General features: G+C 41.0%; 1 protein-coding gene across 3 annotated transcripts in view; it reads left to right on the top strand.

The window, feature by feature from the left end:
- RBL1 (RB transcriptional corepressor like 1) overlaps positions 1-21,203 on the top strand; it is a 70,145-nt gene that overhangs the window by 12,397 nt on the left and 36,545 nt on the right. For all 3 annotated transcript variants that reach the window (XM_074970354.1, XM_074970356.1, XM_074970355.1), the window contains 9 exons: positions 3,297-3,358; positions 3,447-3,575; positions 3,664-3,824; positions 5,487-5,536; positions 6,153-6,339; positions 12,125-12,291; positions 14,424-14,536; positions 16,414-16,517; positions 19,107-19,244. In XM_074970354.1, the coding sequence (XP_074826455.1) occupies positions 3,297-3,358; positions 3,447-3,575; positions 3,664-3,824; positions 5,487-5,536; positions 6,153-6,339; positions 12,125-12,291; positions 14,424-14,536; positions 16,414-16,517; positions 19,107-19,244 (1,111 nt within the window). The remainder of the gene's footprint in view (positions 1-3,296; positions 3,359-3,446; positions 3,576-3,663; positions 3,825-5,486; positions 5,537-6,152; positions 6,340-12,124; positions 12,292-14,423; positions 14,537-16,413; positions 16,518-19,106; positions 19,245-21,203) is intronic.

The raw sequence follows: 21,203 nt of genomic DNA, 5'->3' as shown, positions 1-21,203 counted from the left end.
AGCTAAAGTTCTGATTACTTGTGTTCAACAAAAATCCTATAGCACTTCTTTCAGGAGCAGGGGTATTGGCCTCAGTGTCCTGTTCAAATACTAGCTCTTGTAATTAGTCTTCCTGAAATGATTCCTGTAGGTTCAGAAGGCTACAGTATTTTACTTTTCTGAATGGGTGCGTAATGTTATGCATTGTCAAGTATCCTACATAGTTGTTTTTTTTTAATTGGGTTTGTGTGCTTCTTTCTGATGTCCAAAAAAATATTCATTTTAAAAAAAAGTTTTCTGATTCTTACATGAGAAATATGAGAGATCGAGTCTGTGGGGTTTTTTGTTTGTTTCTGGTGGGTTTTTTTGTTTGGTGGGGTGTTTTTTTGAGAGAGAGATTTGGGAGTCCTCATATATCCAGGGTGGATAAAAATCAATGATTTTTAAAAAAAAAATTAAATTTAAATAGGGTTTTTTTGATAGTTTTAATTAATATACACTATAGCTCAAAGGTATCATATCATGGAATAGGGATGAGAAATTCTAATTCTATAGAATGAGACAATATATTCATGTAATTTTTAAGAAAAGTTTTGTAAATGAGTTCCAATAGTTCATGGATTAGGGACCCAATTTTATGGGGTTTCAGGGGCTTCTGTATAGATTTATCTATGCAATGGGACTCAGTGCGCAGTCTAGAAGATACCATCTATTAGTTTTGCAGTTCTCAAACTGTGGATTTGTGTCTCCAGAGGTAACGTACTTGTTAACAGCAAAAATGTTTTTAAATAATATATAGAGGTGAGAAATAACAGACTTCAACTCTATTGTCCCTCTGCAAATTTGTGTACACAGAGTCAATCCCTTACCTCTCTCTAAAAGTGCAAATTTTCAAAAGGTTTAATGAATAGAAGATGGTTGGGGGCGGAATAGATCTGGACAAGGAGAAGTCTGGAGATAAATGTGAGAAGTGAGGGACATATGCTTTTTTGTTAAAATATTATGTGTTTGCTGTTGAAGAAAAAAATCCAGAATACATGTTGTTGTTGTTTTTAGTTAAATAAAACAATTTAAATGTCTGTCTGGTGGTGATCTCCTCCTAATTTAGCATAGCAAGAAAATCGTCCAAATATTAATGATTAACCTGTTGAACTGGAGATTGTACACCTCCCAATGACTTCATAAATATCTGCTTCAGTTACCTTTAGTAAATGAAATAACCAAACAATCATTCATTTTCTGATATAGCTGTAAAACTAATCTGAAAAGTTTTCAAAATAAATCACTGTTTAAAAATGTATAGTGTGTACCTTCTAAAAATGAAACCTACATCTATCTCTGAGTTGTGAAGAATACATATTAAGGTTATAACAACCAACAAGAATGCACGTTTATGTAGAAAACCATGATTAAATCGAGTCTTCCTGAGTAGTGATTTAAATCAAATCCACCCTGCATGTATCTGTTGGAAAGCTTCTGTTATCTTAATTAAAGGGGGAATTGAATACTCTGTGGGGAATTCTGCTCTAAAAAATTAAAAATTCTGCACATGATATATTAAAATTCTGTATATTTTATTTGTCAAAATAACCCAATATAATCACACCAGTTTCAATTATTTTTGGTCATTTATTTCAAAATACCTGTCAGCAAGTCTGTCTGTAACAATACAGACAACAAAGATTCAGGAAATGTTTTTTGACAAATAGATTCCTTACTAGGTATATTAATACAGAATTCGGAGTAATTCATTTTTAATACAGAATGCTGAGTAGTAATTCATTTAAAGTACACTGCAGAACCATGTTTAGTGCAAAGACTGGGGGAGTTAGGGGTAGCTGAGGGAGAGGGAAGTAATTGCTGGGAAGGAGCCTGGATGTGAACTTGGAGGGTTGGGGAAAAGTATGGAACAGGTTTTTTTGGGGTGGTGGGGAGGGATTGATATTTAGCACACCTGGCATGTAAATATCCTGCAACGCCGGATACAGCAGTGCCATGCGAACACCTGTTCTCACTTTCAGGTGACACTGTAAACAAGAAGCAGGCAGCAATATCTCCTGAAAATTGTAACCAAACTTGTTTGAGCAATTGGCTGAAGTAGGACTCAGTGGATTTGTAGGAGCTAAAGTTTTACATTGTTTTATTTTTGAATGCAGTTATATAACAAAAAATTGACATTTGTAAGTTACACTGTCACAATCAAGAGCTTGCATTACAGTACTTGTATGAGGGGAATTGAAACATGCGATTTCTTATTTTTACAGTGCAAATGTTTGTAATCAAAAATAAAAAAAAGTGAGCACTGTACACTTTGTATTCTGTGTTGTAATAGAAATCAATGTTTGAAAATGTAGAAAAAAATCCCAAAATAATTGCAATTGGTATTCTATTGTTTAACAGTGCGATTAATCATGATTGATTTTTTTTATCACAATTTTTTGAGTTAATCGTGTAAGTTAACTGCGATTAATCGACAGGCCTAATTAACTTGCATTTCAACTTCAAACAAAATAGTCAAGAAGTCGTTCTGACCAGTGTTCCCTCTAATTTTTCCCCACACACATCAGAATGAATTTTGTTATGTGCACCAATATGGAGGTGATGTGTCACACGTCACCTCCATATTCGTGCACATAACATAATTCATGTGGTGGGGGTGAGGCCAAAAGGTTTGGAGTGTGGGAGGGGTTCAGGGCTGGGACAGAGGTTGTGATGTGGGTGGGTGCAGGCTGTGGGGTGCGGCCAGGGATGAGGGGCTCAAAGCTGGGGCAGAACGTTGAGGTATGAGGGGGGGGGGTGAGGGCTCCAGCTGTGGGTGTGGGCTCTGGGGTGAGGCAGGGGATGCAGGGTTTGGGGTGCCCTGGGGCTATGGTGGGGAGAGAGGACTCCCCCCAGCTCTCTCTCTCCCCATAGCAGCACCTGAGTTGGGGCAGAGAGGTGCCTCTCCCCACTGTGAAGCTCCAAGGTTGGGGCCATTGGATAGGCGCCTCTCCCCCAGCCGTGGCAGGTCCGGACCGCGGCAGGGTTGGGGCCAGGGGTGGGGTGCCTCTCCCCTGGCTGCAGCAGGTCCGGGGCTGGGCTGGGCGCCAGCGGGGAGAAGCATCTCTCCCTGCCAGAGCCCTGAGTGCCTGCGCGGTGCTTAATAGGCTGCTGTGCGGCCTCGCAACTTAGAGGGAATTTAGGTTCTGACCATATTTTTTACATGAGGAAATAATGGCACTCTAGCCATAAAACAAACAAGTAAGGCCCCGTATTATGGGATTGAAGTCTTACCTTTTCTCCTGGTTTTTTTTGTTTTTGTTTTTTTTTTCTGGTAGAAGAAAGTGCAGTGTTAAAGAATTGTTCAACTTCTGCTGGACGCTCTTTGTTTACACCAAGGGTAAGCTGTTTTCATTAGCTGCCTGTATTGTACACATTTTGAGTGATTAACTGTGGTTTTATTTGATGTGATTTGCTGTCTTTTAAAGGTAATTTTCGTATGATTGGAGATGATTTAGTAAATTCCTATCATTTGCTTCTGTGCTGCTTGGACCTGATTTTTGCAAATGCCCTTTTGTACCCAGATAGGAGAGAGTTGCTAAATCCATCATTCAAAGGTATGTTAGTGTTTGCATTTGAAAGACATTTTTTCTTGTTTATTCTTTTTGAAATATAATTGATAGCTGACCTTTTTGTTTTTTCCAGGTTTACCAGCAGACTTTCACACTGCTGAAGTCAAGGCCTCTGAAGAGCCTCCTTGCATCATTGCCACACTTTGTGAACTACATGATGGACTTATGGTAGAAGCGAAAGGAATAAAGGAACACTACTTTAAACCATACATTTCAAAGCTCTTTGATAGGAAGGTACGTACGAATAACTTAAGAGTTTATAAAATGGTAGCATAAAACTGGGTGATCGGCAGCAAAATGGCAGATGAAATTCAGTGGTAATAAATGCAAAGTAATGCACATTGGAAAACATAATCTCAATTATACATATAAAATGAAGGGGTCTAAATTAGCTGTTGCCACTCAAGAAAGATCTTGGAGTCTGTGGATAGTTCTCTGAAAATATCCACTCAATGTGCAGCAGCAGTCAGCAAAGTTAACAGAATGTTGGGACTCATTAAGAAATAGATAATAACACAGAAAATGTCATATTGCCTCTATATAAATCCATGGTATGTCCACATCTTGAATACTGCGTGTAGATGTGGTCAGTCCATCTCAAAAAAGATATATTGGAAAAGATTCAGAAAAAAGGGCAACAAAAATTATTAGGGGTATGGAATGGCTTCCGTGTGAGGAGAGATTAATAAGACTGGACTTTTCAGCCTGGAAAAGATACGACTAAGGGGGATCTGACAGACGTCTATAAAATCATGACTGGTGTGGAGAAGGTAAATAAGGAAGTGTTATTTACTCCTTCTCATAACACAAGAACTAGGGGTCACCAAATGAAATGAATAGGGAACAGGTTTAAAACAAACAAAAGAAAGTATTCACACATCGCACAGTCAACCTGTAGAACTCTTTGCCAGAGGATGTTGTGAAGGCCAAGACTACAACAGGGTTCAAAAAAGAACTAGACCTATCCTCCATGAATTTCTATATCAGTGGCTATTAGCCAGGATGGGCAGGGATGGTGTCTTGAGCCTCTGTTTGGCAGAAGCTGGGAATGGGCGGTGGATCACTTGATGATTACCTATTCTACTCATTTCCTCTGAAGCACCTGACATTGGCTACTATCAGAAAACAGGATACTGGGCTAGATGGACCTTTGATCTGATCCAGTATGGCCATTCTTATGTGCTTATAATGGTAGCATCCATATAAAGAAATGATCCTTACACATAAACAAAGGAGTGCAAGTGGGGATGTAACATAGAAACAAATGGACACAGTGATTGTCACAGGTTTTGGTAGTCGGGCATTTTGGCAGAAGTGGGTATTTTTGTTTAAACATTTTTCTTCTGTGAAGGAGAGAGATTAGTTAGGGTTGTGGGGTTTTTGTTGTTGTTTTGTTTCCCCAGTTATACACTAGCAGAGAACTCCTGCCTTCTCCTCTTGATTCTGAAACTCCATTATGTGGACTGGCTAAGGCCCTGTCTATACTGGGACCAGAACAGTGCTAGTGACAGCACTGTGTAAATATACCAGCAGAATTCTAGCATTGTGATAATTGTGGACAGGAACTTTCTGACTGAGAATTATGTGAGAACTATGTTATAAAGCAATTTTATAGACTACCTATGGGGATAGTCGGTAGCATAGTTCTCTGGCTAGGATATAGCAAAACATTGTCAGAGTGAGGAGGCTTATACTGCTGAGATGTCGTCTGTACAACAAATTCATCCTCACTGGTCTTGTGCAGCAAAAATCCAGAGAATGATTTTGATCCTAGTCATCTGCATTACAATTAAACTATCATGCATCCACTCTTCTGGAATTGAACAGGTTGTGGATTTACTACCTTTTAAAAATTGTATTACATATAATCTTATTTTTCAACTCTCTTGTTTCCAGATTTTAAAAGGAGACTGCCTCTTGGATTTTTGCAGCTTTGCAGATAACAAGTAAGTGCTGGATGATGCTCTTAAGCAATGATAAAGTTAAGCCATTTATACATGCAAGAAACATCTCAGCTCTGCTCCACGGCTGTATCATTTTCCAGTGGGAGCAGAGTTTAACTCACTTCCTTCAATACTTACTGGAAACCAAGTCTTGGAGGGTCACCAGCAGCAAGAGAGGCCAGGGAGACCAGGCCCTGCGGTGAGCCCAAGGGAATCAGGATAGGGCAGTGGTTCTCAACCCGTGGCCCATGGTCCGCTTACGGCCCAATCAGCACACAGCTGCAGCCCATGTGACATCCTCAGGGCCATACAGGTAGTATACATATTGTGTGGATGCGGCCCACATAACACACAGAGAACTGCATATGTGGCCCATAATGGTAAATAGGTTGAGAACCATTAGGATATGGTGTTAGAAAAAGGGAGTCAAGGCATTTGTTAGCATGTGCACTATTACTGATATTGGTTAAGTTCCAATCACAGGAAGTGCTATTACTAAAATTAATAAATGTTTTGACTATTCATTGTTTTCAACTGTATAGACTAATTCCATTGGCTAGTTTATCTGGCTTCTTTAACAGCTTAACCCTTAATAAATGCAGTATGGCTTCTTTTCCAGCAAAGCATTGAATAAGGAGTATGAAGAGTATGTTTTATCAGTGGGTGACTTTGATGAGAGGGTTTTCTTAGGAGCAGATGCAGAAGAAGAAATTGGAACTCCCCGAAAGTTTGCTGCTGACGTGCCAATGGGGAAAACAACAACAAGAGCTCACGTGGAGTGTCATCTTCAGCAGCATTTTGAAAAGGTAATGTAACCTGTCTGTTTCACTCTTATTATTTACATATGCAGGTTTCAATGCCCACTGTTTGTCAGAAATTGGGAAAAATACATGTAACCCAAGAATATTGTTCATTATATCCCTTTCTCTGTGCTTCAGTAGATAATACTTCAAATATCTGGAAATAGGAACTCACTCTTCACAGGATGCTTTGTCATATGAAGTAATATACTTCGGCATTAAAAAACGTGTTTTAAGGAGATTAGTCTGAAAATATAGGCTTTGTATCTGGGTTTTTTTTAAGCTGGTACAACCAAATAAGAGTATTATGAAATCTTAAAATGTTTTGATTAAAAAAAAAAAAATTAACTGTTCTCCAAGGCAGTTAACCCCAACACATTTTGCTATTTTGTGAAAAATAGAAATCAAAACACACTAGAAACAAAGTGGCCTTCATCTGTCTAGTTTCATTGTCCATGCTGGGTGAACTGCAAAAATTAAGCCATCGGCATAAATCTATTTATTTCTCATTATCTTAAACTGGTGTTTGATATGAGCATGGGAAAAATATTTTCCGTGGTCACTTTAAAAGAAAAACCAAGGGGAAAAATAAGAATTAGCTGTCAGAAAGATGGGGTATACTGGGTAGTTGTAACCATGTCAGTCCCAGGATATTAGAGACACAAGGTGGGTGAAGTAATATCGTTTATTGGACCAACTTCTGTTAGTCAGAGAGAAGCTTTCAAGCCACACAGAGCTCTTCTTCAGGTCTGGGAAAGGTATTCTGAGAGTTACAGCTAAATGCAAAATGGAACAGGTTGTTTGTTTAGCATAAGTAGTAAGTACATATTCTAAGAGACCGTTCAACTCATAGAACACCATCTCTGGGAGAAACCATGGCACCAGTGCCCACCACATGGACACTATACAACACTCAAATATCATCAATTTGTAAAGCCTACCCCTCACTGGAGCTGAATTATCTATACTCTCTAAGGGACTGAACTTCTGCCCCACCACAGTACCGGATACCATTCTAACTTGGAGAACTAGACTAGTTGTTCCACCATTTATGCCTCAAAGAGTTCTTCCACAACAGTGACGACACCACTCAGTTACCACATTTCCACCGACAATCACAAGAAAAAAGAATCTTCTGACTAGACATCACAGAGCAGATGAACCCACACTCTTGATCATTACATTGATTGCTTCAGGAAAAAAATTGATGATAAAATCCTTAACAAACATCAAATCCACCATAATCTCGCCACTGCCGAGAGGACAGCCATACAATCACTGAAATCTAACCACAAGATAGTGATCAAACCAGCAGACAAAAAGGGTGGCATTGTAGTCCTCAAATGTGATGACTTAGTTAACGAGGCCAACCAACAACTCTCCAACACCACTTACTATAAGGAACTCAAAGATGACCACACGCCAAAGTTTATCCAGGAACTTAAGGATATCATCAAAATCCTCCCTTCCCAAACAACTCCAAGAGAAAATCTACAAACTCATCAGCATGAACCCACCCCAGGGACCTTCTACATGCTTCCCAAGATAGACAAACAAGGGATCCCAGGCAGACCCATCATATCTGGCCAAGGCACTCTAACTGAAGGAATATTGGTACTCTCGGAAATCATCCTCAAATCACGCACCACACAAAGGGCCAGCTTTCTCCAGGATACCAATGACTTACTCCACAAACATTACAGCATTAACAACCTCCCTCAGAACACCATTCTTGCCACCACGGATGTCACTTCTCTATACACCAACATCTATCACAATGACAGCATAGCTGCCTGCTTCAAATATTTACAAGACAATAGACAACCCTCTCATCCTTTTCATCCATACCCATAACAATTTACATTCAACAACAAACATTTTGCCCAAACCATGGGAGCAGCCATGGATATTAGGATGGCTCCCCAATATGCCAACCTGTTCATGAAGAAGAATTTCTGGAAAAATGCACCACGAAACCAATGATATACCTGAGATACAGCAAGAATATTTCCATCCTCTGAGAGAGTTTAAGCTGTCTGTCCATAGATTTTCACCAAAACTTCCACCACCACCATCCATTAAACTTTCTCTGGGACACTTCCACACTAGCATCAACTTCCTGGGAACCACAATCAGATCCAGCAGTGAAATCCTATAGAGAAACATACACAAGAAACCCACCACACCTACCTTTATAGATTTAGTAGCCACCCAAAACGCACCAAAGAATCTGTTATCTATAGCCAGATACCAAAGAATATGCTCCAAGGAGAAAGTCTGGGGTATACACCTTTACACACTTAACTATCTTCACCAAACAAGGACACTTCGCCATAGAAATAGATCGCATCGTGGAACGGGCCACCTAAATACTCGGAGAACCTGCTTCAGTGCAGAAATAAAACCCCCTCCAACTACATACCCCTAGTTGTTGCCTACCATCCCACTGGAACCTATATGGGGTATCATCAAACAGTTACAACCCATACTTGATGTGGACCCAATCCTGCAAAGATTTCATGGGGGGGAGACGAGCATTTCTCAAATTGGGGGCCCTGACCCAAAAGGGAGTTGCGGGGTGGGGGGAGGGTCACAAGATTATTTTAGGAGGGTCACGGTATTGTCACCCTTACTTCTTTGCTGCCTTCAGAGCTGGGTGGCCAGAGAGCAGCGGCTGTTGGCCGGGCGTCCAGCTCTGACAATGGCGCCCCAGCAGCAGCAGCGGCGCAGAAGTAAGGGTGGCAATACCATACCAGGCCACCCTTACTTCTGTGCTGCTGCTTTCAGAGCTGGGTGGCCGGAGAGTGGCAGCTGCTGACTGAGGGCCCACCTCTGCAGGCGGCAGCACAGAAGTAAGGGTGGCAATACCACACCAGGCCATCCTTACTTCTGCGCTGCTGCTGGCAGGATCTCTGCCATCAGAGCTGGGCTCCCGGCCAGCAGCCACCACTCTCCAACTACCACCACCAGCAGTTGTGCAGAAAAGAAGCAGAAACAGTACCACCTACAACAACCTTGCAAACCCCCATTCCCCCCCAATTCCTTTTTGGGTTAGGACCACTACAATTACAACACAGTGAAATTTCAGATTTAAATAGCTGCAATAATTTATCATTTTTAAAATCCTGTGACTGAAATTGACGAAAATGGACTGTGAATTTGGTAGGGCCCTACTTATTACAACAATCTGTAACCAGTAACCCCCTCTTTTTGTCCTATGACTTCAGAGGGGCCACTCCGCTTTGAATGGTCCCTTAATACACTGGTTCTCAAACTTATTTGACCACGCTCCCCTTCTTTGTGTCTGTAGCAGTTTACATTCCTCCCCCCTGCCACCACACAGTACATATACCGATTTAAAAAAAAATCACCATACAACTCTTACTAAATATTAAAAACAGTAAGGCAGTTATTCAAACAGCCATTTAAATATATAGTAATTTAAATTTTTAGTGATATACTGCTTACTGGCATCACACTGTTGTTACTAGTATGATGGGTGCACCTGTTTTTGGAGCAGAGCAATTCCGTCTTGGGTTAGATGCTTGAGACAGCTATCTGGAGATCTCCTTGTACCTGAAGATGAGATCATTGTTAGTTTTTAATGTAAAGTAGTTCAGAAAAGTTTTGGCTTCTCTGGTTTTCACTTGAGTTGGGGTGTTTTTTTTCTGTTGCGCAAATGAGCCAATGATCTGCTGTAATAAGAGCAAAAGCAAAACTGCGATTGTGGTTGATGCTTACAATTAAATGAGCATACCACATTGTAGCAAACAGATTTAACGTACAGATGGCAACAACTTTATATAATGCTATGCAAGCTTAACAGAAATCCAAATGTCAAAATGCACAGCGCCATCTGAGGATTTGATATGTCTGGAGGAATCAGCTTTGCTAGTTATTAATTTCTGTGGGTAAAATGTGTGCACTAAGGGATTTTTGGTTTTTCCCTAGAGCATCTCATACCTGCCCCCTAGAATACAATTTGCAGCCCCCCTCGGGGGGTGCACCCACCAGTTTGAGAACCTCTGCCTTAATATATGCTAACTACTTATGCTAAACAATCTGTTCTACCTTGCATTTAGCTGTGATGCTCAGACCTGAAGAAGGAGCTGTGTGGTGGTCAAAAGCTTCTCTTTATCACCAACAGAAGTTGGTTAAATAAGATATTACCTCACCCATCTTGTCTCTCTGAAGGATGGTGTGTCAGTTACAGTTGACAAGTGTTACTAGTTTCATGCTGCTTAGACAGTTTCAAAAATAAGTTGGATACAGCTGAAAAAGAATTTTTCCTAGAAGCTAGCACTGGTACAGATCAGTTTTGTAAAATCATTCTTCAATACAGTGCAAAGCTATTGGGCTTTATATTTGACGTTTAATGAGTGAATGTGCAGTGATTTTGACTCATTTTGCCCATTTTGAACTTAAAAATTTTCATAGCACAGCAGATCCTTTCTTATGCTTTCTGCTTACTTATAAATTGTGACTTTGAAGGCTCTGGCTAACCTTGATCCTTCCAACTTTTCTGAAAAGTAGCCATCTTAATATAACAAAAAGTAACATTTTCTTACATTATTCATATCTTGAATTGTGGAAACGGAAAATATAATCAATACAGTCCAGGATTGTGCTCCAGCCACTTTGTGCCACTCCATTGGTATTAAGTAGCTTTCAAATAGATGGATCCATCCCCCAGAGCATCTCTTCCCATGTAAGGGGATCAGGTGGTATAGCAGCTTCAGTGCCATTTCAGTGGCTGGTGGGGAAGATGGCATAGGTGGGGCTTCTTTAGCTGTGAATCACCACAGCATGCTATAATGAGGTTGCAGGCATGTGGTGCAGGCTAGAGCAGTCTTCAGGCTGGTTTAACTTGGACCGGAAGACTTGCACAGAGCAGTCCTGTGACTGGTAGTGAATTGGGCACCTTTGGAAGTGGATGGGGAATCCCCCTCATCTGTGTCAAATGCTCCTTGATTGCAGCTGGGAATCTGTCCCAAAATAATGCTAATATCAAACAGTTTGTTTCTTAAAATTACATTAATTCACTTCTAAAGGAAGCTCAGTCTTCTGAATGGGAAACTTTTGTGCTAAGGAGTGAACTGGGGTCTGTAGATAATGGAGTGAGGCAAGGATAGACTAGGGGGAAGTGTTTTTCCATAAAGGGGAGTAGAGGCCTTAAGTGGGTAGTGCGAAACAGGTTGGTTGTTTATATATAGTCTTTCAGTGTTTACAAATACTGCTTCAGCTTTCTTTAGATATCATTGCTTCGCTTGAAATATTAGTACATTTTGTAAAATATATGCATAGTTTAAACCCAAATGCGGTGCATGCAGAGAAGAGCTTTGGAACTGAATTGTAATTGCAGCATGTAGGAAAAATATATTAAGATTAAAAGGGGAGGTTGATTATACAGTAGTTCTGTGTCATCAGGTAGTTATGGCTACACATTGGAGTGGTCTTGCCTTTACCATTTGTCAGTGTTTAAGTGATCTTAAACCTCTTGTCTATGTTTTTAAGACGTTTAAGTCTTGTATTTTATTGATTTCTCTCTTTGTTTAAACTTCTGACTTTTAGTTTGGGGATTTTATTAAATTTGTAATTTATTATAGAACTTGCCCTTAAAAACACTTTACTTTAAATCTCAGCCATTTTGTGGTAGTGATGGTATACTCATTTTCTCTGTGGTTTGTGGTGTACCTGTGAGTTTTGGGAATGACTTTGTAGTTCATGTCTCAGAACATCTGTAGAAACATAATTTTTGATGATTAACTTATTTTTCTATCTTACTTGGCAGAAAAAATCCTTTGCACCTTCTACACCACTGACAGGAAGGAGATACCTGAGAGAGAAGGAAGCGGTAATCACTCCTGTTGCTTCAGCAACACAAAGTGTGAGCCGTTTACAGAACATTGTGGCTGGTTTGAAAAATGCGCCAAGTGAACAGCTTATAGCTATCTTTGAGTAAGCATGTCACTAACCCCTACTTTCATTACAAAAGGTGACCCCTCTCTTCAGACTTGGTTTTGTTAGGCTACTACATTTTTGCTCCATACTCAAGTCTCTTTAAAGGGTTTTATGAGGGTTGCTGGGGGAAAAAACGGTCCGTCATCTTAGTGTTTCCATTTGAAAGGCCTTATTGTGAGGACCTAAACCTTTTATTTCTTAATGAATCTGTGCTTCTGGAAAAGTATGGCTTTTAAAAAAAACTTCATTACTTACTGTTAGATTAATAGGGCCAAATTTTTTTTACTCATCAGCTAAACATAATTTGTGCATCTGCTTTTTATTGACACGGAGTGTGGGAGGGGACTCAGGGCAGGTGTTGGGGTGCAGGGAGGGGTGCAGAGTGCAGGAGGGGGCTCAGGGAGGGGGTTGGGTGCAGGAGGAGGCTCCAGGCAGGGGTTTGGGGTGCAGGAGGTATGTGGGGTGCAGCAGGGGGTTCAGGTTGCGGGCTCCAGTCTGGCACCACTTACCTTGAGTGGCTCCGGGGTGGCAACGGCACGCAGCAGGGCTAAGGTGGGCTCCCTGCCTGCCCTGGTCCCACGCCACTCCCAGAAGCGGACGACACCACGTCCCTGCGGCCCCTGGGTGAAGGGAGGCAGAGGGCTCCGTGCGCTGTCCTCGCCTGCGGGTACCTCCCCCGAAGCTCCCATTGGCCACGTTTCCCCGTTCCCAGCCAGTGGGAGCAGCGGGGGGCAGTCCACGCAGGCGAGGGAAGTGCCTGAAGCCCTCTGCCCCCTCTTCCCCCAGGGGCCGTAGGGACGTGGTACCAGCCGCTTCTGGGAGCAGCGCAGGGCCCACAGTGCCACGGGGGTAGCGATTGCAGGCTCCGCGCCACTCCCAGAAGCGGCTGGCACCACATCCTGGATCTGGCCCACGGGCCATAGTTTGCCCACCCTGGTCTAGGGGAACATTCTAGTTGTATCTTAATAGATTGGGCTACTGAAAGGTAAATTATTGGTAGCCCAAGTTATCTCTGGTGCAAATATTATATGGATATCAAAGTACTGAGGTGTTATACTCTGACTAGCATTGCTTTCCATCCATTTCCTCTTTTTTTTTTTATTTGAATCAATAGGTTTCTTCTTCTTTCCTCTTTTCTCCCCGCATTAAAAAAAAAAAAAAACACAAACAAACAAACACACCAATCTGTTTTGGTCTTAATTGTGTGGTAGCAATTTGCATAATTTAAAATAATTTATAAAATCCTCCCACAATCTCCCTGTCCGGATGCTCAGAGTATTACATAGTAATTTAATACTTTTAAGATAATATAAAAGTAGAAGTAATGTAAGGTTAAAAGAAACAAAAGTCCATTATTATTTCTAAAGAGGGGAACTAGTGCACTGCTCTGGAGAACAGAATTCAGTTTATATAAGCTCATTCTTTATCAAGCACGCCTCATGTACAAAAATGATAATGGAGTTAGTCAGGGCTTATCTACACAGTGGAGTAATGCACACTATGGGGGTGAGATTCCTAAAGTACCCTAACGTGTTATGGATTAATTGGTCTGTGCCTGCTGATGCGCACTAAAAGTTCTTAGTACACTTTAACATAGTAAGCACTAGTACTTACTACATTAAAGTGCACTAGGAAATCTTTAGTGTGCACCAGCAGTGTCTACTCAGAGTAGTTAATCCACAATAATTAGTTCCCTTTAGAAATCTTACCTCCATAGTGTGCATTGCTCCACTGTGTAGACAAGCCCTAGGTCTTCTCAAACTATCAGATCCTATATGGCCTTTTAAAAACATTGTTCTGCTACTCTTTGTTCTGGAACACATGTTGCATCTTTTCTTTGTGTACAACAGGTCAGTAACCATTGAACAGAATGTTGTACAGAACGGAATGAAATAAGGCAAGGTTACAGTTCAGAATAGGAGTTGCAAGTAATAATATTAAAACCAACAGACTGTCTCTTTTTCTGGTTAGCTTGTAAATCTGTTTGAAGGTGTGTTGTCCAGAGTGTAAAATACATCAAAGGATGGGACATTGGTTGCCAAGAGGAAAGCTTGGTGAAATTAATCTTCTCAGGGCTTTATGTTTCTGTAATATACAAATGAGGTTTCTCTTTCTGGGTCCTGCTGTAGGTCTTGCGTACGCAACCCTATGGAAAGCATCTTGAATCGAGTTAAAGAAATAGGTGAGGCTTTCTGTCGGAGTTATACTAAATCAACAGATGACCAGCCAGGATCTCACATAGGTAGGAATATGTGAAATGCATAGAATGTTTCAGCATATTGAAGTGCATCGCTTTTGTATCAAAGGCGACATGTTTATGGGAAGAAAAATGCTTGGCCTGATTCTTCATGTGCTAAATAAAATGAACGATTGGTGTAGATGAAAACTGAATTTTCAACGGAGGGACAACTTGCTGCATAGAAATGTGCTAATATTACTCCAACTCCTCATTAATTGGGACAGGCTGATCAAAATTTTGAAGAGATAAATGTCCTTAGAGTGTGTTTTTCTGGGACATTTCATCCATACATCAATCCCACTCCATGGAGGTGAAGGTGCCTTCAGTACAACTCCTATTGAGACCTTTATAAGATAGTAAGAATATTGCATTGGGGAGGTCAGCAATCAAACTAAAGAGTATCTTTTAAAAAAGTTTACTAAGGCATCCGTTATTTATTAAAGTAAAGGCAACAATAACTAAAATATTGAGCCTCTACTCACTGGTTCAAAACTTGTTGCATATTTTCATTGCAACAAGTCAATAACTACCAAACAGGACATTGTACAGAGTTGAATGAAACCATGCAAGGTTATACAGTAACTCCTCACTTACGGTCATCCCGGTTAACATTGTTTCATTGTTATGTCTCTTATCTATTAGATAACATGCTCGTTTAAAGTTGCGTAATGCTTCCTTATAACATTGTTTGGCAGCCACCTGCTTTGTTCACTGCTTGCAGGAAGAGCAGCCTGTTGGAGCTAGCTGTTGGAGGCTTGGAACCAGGGTGGGCTGGCAGGCCCCCCCCCCGCCCCATCAGCTCCCCTAAGTTCCCTGTGCGGCAGCTGCCCAGCAGGCTATCAGTCAGGTGTCCCTCCCCCCACTGCCGTGTCTCTCTCTCACATGCACCCCCCAGGACTTTGGAAAGTGGAGGGAGTGGTGCGCTCCAGTGGGATAGCATGGGTTCATCATCATGTTCAGTTTCCGCAGGGAATGTTTGTAGCCGCTGTGTCTCCTCCCTCCATTCGTGCTGCCTTGTAGCGTGTGAGGCTACATTAACAACAATGTGTTAACCTTCGAGGGCTCAATTGAGTGCTAGATCATCATTTAGAAGCAAGGCATTCCCTGGGAAATATCCCACCCTGACGCCACCTCCTCAACCAAGCTACGCAATTATCATTGCTGTGTACAGTATTAAATTGTTTGTTTAAAACTTATACTGTGTGTGTGTGTGCACATACACATAATCTTTTGTCTGGCGAAAAAAAATTCCCTAGAACCTACTACCAGTGGCCCCCCCATTTACATTAATTCTTATGGGGAAATCGGATTCACTTAACATAGTTTTGCTTAACATAGCATTTTTCAGGAACATAACTACAATGTTAAGCGAGGATTTACTGTAGTTCAAAATGGATGGGACTTGAAAGAAATTATATTGAAACTCTTAATAAAAGACTGTAAATTTGCATTCATCTAACAATTATTTTTAAGAGATCAAATTAAAAGGAAATATTATACACAAAAACTACATAAGAAGTGGGGAAGAAAGGTTTCTTAATTTAATTAACTTTCCTGTATGGGTGTTAATGCAACACATTGCATATTTGATATTCAGAAGTCTTTTACAAAACTGGAGTGGAGACCTTACGCATAAGCATTCCTAAAGTTTGAACATCTAAAGAGTATGAAATACGTTAATTGCATGTAAGGTTTGAATCACATGACATTACTAAAGACGTTCAGAGTAGTATGTCCTCTTGGCTTACAACACACATGTGTTTCTGTTATGGAAAGTAAAATACTGGTTAACTTAATCAAAGCTGTTTATTCATCCCCCGCCCCCCCCAAACTGCTGACTTGGAATACAAGCTTTCAGCAATGTTTGGTTTCAATTGCAGATTTTGCTGTTAACAGACTAAAACTGGCAGAGATTTTGTATTACAAAATTTTGGAGACGATAGTAGTACAAGAAACACGAAGATTGCATGGGAAGGACATGACAGTAAGTAGAGAGCTGGAACAGAAGAACTTCCTCTTCTTTAAGTTCATCCTTGTGAATACTTGCAGAAAAATTCCGTGTTTGGGTCAATCCACAGAGCTCCCATTTAAATCAATCTGAAGGCAGAATTGGTTCCTGAGTCTGTTGACTAGCTAAATAGTGGATTGATGGGCTCAATTTTCCAGCTTAATATTAATTACATTCCTTAAATGAGATTTCAAGACATTTGACCCAGTCACAGTTTCCTGAGAGGTCAATATTTCTTCAGTGTTACTAGTCTCTCAACTAACAGTTCCTTCCTTATATTTTCTTATGGCTGCGTAGTAAATCCTACACACTCTGCTGTACTACAACTGGGGATGTAAATATTGTTTTAAAAGTTAACTGTTTAAATGATTAAAATTATATCATTTAACCAATTAACAGATTAAAGGGAGAGGGGCTGGGATTGCTCTGGCCATCTGGCTCGGGCCTGGGGGCTAATGGGTAGAGTGAGTAAACTGGTAAGACTAATGCTTACCAGTTAACTGTTTAATATTTTACATCCCTAACTACAACAAAGGTGAATTCTTACCTGATTTTAAATCAAAAACTGGATTGTCAAGTAATTTGAACTGATAAAGAAAAGTGACTTGCAAATATTTCTCTCCAAGATTGTTTTTCTTCTTTGTTATGTTTCTCTCCTGCATCTGAAATGATTCCTTTCATCTGCGTTTAATACTGATATATCCTTTTTTCCCCCCTAACTCGTATGTGTTGATATGTGATATATACCTGAATAGACTAGCGTTTGACAATAATAAGAACTATATATGAAGGTGCCTACAACTGCTAATTCTTTGCCTATATTGTCTTTTAGAACATAGATGGTAGACAAGGCATTTTTGTTCTCCTCTTTCTCCTTCAACAAAACATCTGTTGCTTTGCAGTAACTGCAGATAGCACACTCTGCATTCTGCTTTAACTCCTGATCTGCAGGCTTTTATCCTTTTACCCATAGTATGAAAGCAGCTTTACTGTCATTGGCATGAGGGGCTGCTTCCCCTTCGACTTGCATTATTAGTAGATAAACAAGTATAAAACCAGCCTTTACCATTTGAAACTTTTGGAAAAGTGGGAAGTAATGGAAAGGGCCAAAGAAACAGTAATTAATCTTTCAGGGAACAAATATGTAAAGTAGTTGAATGTAGTACAGTACTTAAGTATGCCATTGGAATTTTCCTTTTTGTAGCTTAAACTGTCATAATCTAGCAATGTGCTAGTTGTAATACAATTGATTTATCTGCTATTCTTTCTCCAGTGTGTCAGCACCTGTACTGCTTATAAGACAGCAAATCTGGCTGTAAAGAGTGGAACAGACATGCTAAATGACATGATAAATTGGACAGGGTTCACAGAAGAGCCACAAGAATGATTAATAGATTAAAAAACATAGAATCATAGGACTGGAAGGGACCTTGAGAGGTCATCTAGTCCAGTCCCCTGCACTTATGGCAGGACTAAGTATTATTAGACCATCGCTGACAGGTTTTTGTCTAACTTGCTCTTAAAAATCTCCAATGATGGAGATTCCACAACCTCCCTAGGCAATTTATTCCAGTGCTTAATCACCCTGACAGTTAGGAAGTTTTTTCCTAATGTCCAACTTACGCCTCCCTTGCTGCAATTTAAGCCCATTGTTTCTTGTCCTATCCTCAGAGATTAAGAAGAACAATTTTTCTCCGTCCTCCTTAACAACCTTTTATGTACTTGAAAACTTATGTCCCCTCGGTCTTCTTTTTTCCAGACTAAACAAACCCAATTTTTTAAATCTTCCCTCATAGGTCATGTTTTCTAGACCTATAATCATTTTTGTGCCTTTATAGTGATAAAATAAATAGATTGAGCTCCTTGAGTCTAACAAAGAAGGTAAAGGGTGACTTGATTAGTCTAGAAGTACCTACATTGGGGAACAAATATTTGATAATGGGATCTTCAGTCTAACAGACACAAGTATAGCATGATCCAATGTCTGGAAGTTGAAGCTAGACAAATTCACACCGGAAATAAGGGATACATTTTTAACAGTGAGGATAATTAACCATTGGAACAGTTTACCAAGCATCGTGGTGGATTCTCCATCCCTGACAATTTTTAAATCAAGATGGGATGTTTTTCTAAAAGATCTGCTCTAGGAATTATTTTGGCAAAGTTCTCTGCTTTTGTTATAAAAAAGATCAGACTAGATGATCACAAGGCCTTCTGGCCTTGGAATCTATGTCCTTTGTCTCTTGACTTCTTTTTCAGTGCTTGCTCTTCTGTAACTTTTTCCATATCCCAAATCTTAATTCAGTTAAGGTTTAATTAATGGATAGTAAATTCAGGGTATGATTTAAAACAAAAAACTTAAATTCTTATTCTAGATTTTTTTTAATGTAGGCCTTAGCAGATCAAATCATCATATTTCATCTAGTGTGGATAGACTTTGTGTGTGTGATGATGAGAATGCTGTTCTTTCTCAGTAGTTCAGTCTCTCTGGTATCATTTAAGAAAACATATTTATGAGTAATTCCTCAATGATGTGGCTGAAAACCATTTCTGTGTCCTATCTAGGCTCTTTTGGAGCAAGACATTTTCCATCGTTCCCTGATGGCATGTTGTTTGGAGATTGTGCTATTTGCATATAGCTCACTGCGAACTTTCCCTTGGATTATTGAGGTTCTTGATCTCCGACCATTCTATTTTTATAAGGTAAGCATAAACATCGTGTTCAAATACTTGAATCTGAATTATAAACTTGTAAAGTACCTCTATTTAGTATTAGATTGACAGTCTTAGAAGCCCTCTCTTCCTAGGTTAGGTATAGCAGAGGGGCGAGTGCTGACCTGTAACATGTGTGCTATTTTAGTGTAAGGCTGCCTGTGACAGGATTGGGACTCACCACTGCAATGCCTCCTGCTGTTTACTGTGGGAATTAGGTCAGTTCATGCAGAGCACCCCCTGCCAGTGGTGTCCCGTCCATCTCTCACCCTCAGTTGGTGTCTCGGCCCACATTGCTCCCAGCTCCCGGCATCCTCTTCAGGACACTGCCCTCCGGCAGTGCCCCTAAGTCCACACTTGCCCCCTTCCGGGGGGAGTTAACAGCAGTCTTTCCAGTTCGCTCCTGCCGCAGTGGCCAACCACAACCCCTCAAGTGTAGCCCCTCTGTTCAAGGGCCAGTTGCAGTCTGTCACGGTCACCCTTCCACAGCCAGGTGCTGTACAAGGAGAAAGGGAGGGACCCAGGCCTGCCCACTACTCTGGGTCCCAATCCAGGGACCCTTTAGTGGCAGCCTCCCTGCCCTCCTTGTCTAACTGTTCCTAGGCCACTTCCCCTCTGGCCCTTCACATCCTCTAGGCTCTTTCTGTCAGGGCCTGCAGTCTGGCATGTATTGGGCCAGAGCCCTTCTATGCGCCCCCCGAACCTGCCCAGTACTGCTCTGTCCAAGGTGTTTGTCTCGGGCTCAGGAGACAGACCTTCCCCCATGAAGGTCTGGGACAGACTGCCTGCTCCCTTCCTGGGCAGCCTTTTTATAGGGCCTAGCCTAGCCCTGATTGGCTGGCTGTAATACTGGCCCTGATTGGCTTTCTAACAGGCCCTCCCTGATTGGCTGCCACCTTGCGCAGCCGCTCTGGTCTGCTGTAGCCCAATCTGGCATGGGGGTGGGGCAGTGCCCCACCACACTGCCCTTGAATATGCTACCAAGAATTGACATCTATTATCCAACATATGTAATACTTGTGACACCCTTTCCCTTGTAACGTAAAGGAATAAAGCACTTGCGCATGGTTTGTATACTTTATTTAATTGTAACATGCTGTCAGTTAATTTTTGATGTAACAAATGATTTGTAAACCTGACTTACTACTGTGGTTGGTCAAATAGTGGAATAAAATATTCTTAGACTATATTTGACCAGTATTTCTACCAGTATTCAAATTTACTAAATATTTCACCAGTAGTAGAACTGGTCACATACCACAAAAGTCTGAGGGAAATTCTTGAACTAATACTGATAAAATACTTCAAAATAATATATTTGTTGAGTACTGTTTGATCAGTCCTACTTGTTACATCCCATTTGTTAAATCTTTTTCCCTTCCTGTCTTTACTTAACTGACTTTCCTGCAACAGAGCACTGTCTTCTCTTCTTGTTCCCCACTTCCACCGTTTTGTCACCGTTATTCTTCCGCCTCTCCCCCACAAATTCTGTACCTTTCTTCTTTACTAACTTACCTTATCTCAGTCTCTCTGTCTCTTGGCCTCTCTCACAGACATACCAATACCTAGGCATCCAGTGAAAATTTCCAGGCCCTAATAGTCAGAGGTCTAGCCAGCCAGTTAAGATGTGGGGGCCCTGCTTTTCAGGAGCAATGCCCAAGATAGAAGCCAGCCTTTGAGAAACCAAGAGGGTGTTGAGACTCTAGTCACAGTGCTGTTCCTGGACCTTCATTGGGGATCCCAGCCTTTCTTGTCAGTATGGTATATGAGGTGTATTTCCCTGACCGCTCTCTTTTTCCCTTCCCAAAGCCTCTGTTTCTGACCTCCCATCGTCTCCTGGCTGTTGACGTTTGGAGGTTGGGGTGTGTCTGCTACTCTACCACTTCCTCAGCTTTTGGGTAGCTGCAAGAGTAGAGTAGTGGAAACATTCCCCTAGCCTTCATTTTAGAG

The sequence above is a fragment of the Natator depressus genome, chromosome 13 (genome assembly GCF_965152275.1).
Source record: "Natator depressus isolate rNatDep1 chromosome 13, rNatDep2.hap1, whole genome shotgun sequence".
Taxonomy (NCBI): Eukaryota; Metazoa; Chordata; order Testudines; family Cheloniidae; genus Natator; species Natator depressus.
This window is presented reverse-complemented; position numbering and strand designations above follow the sequence as displayed.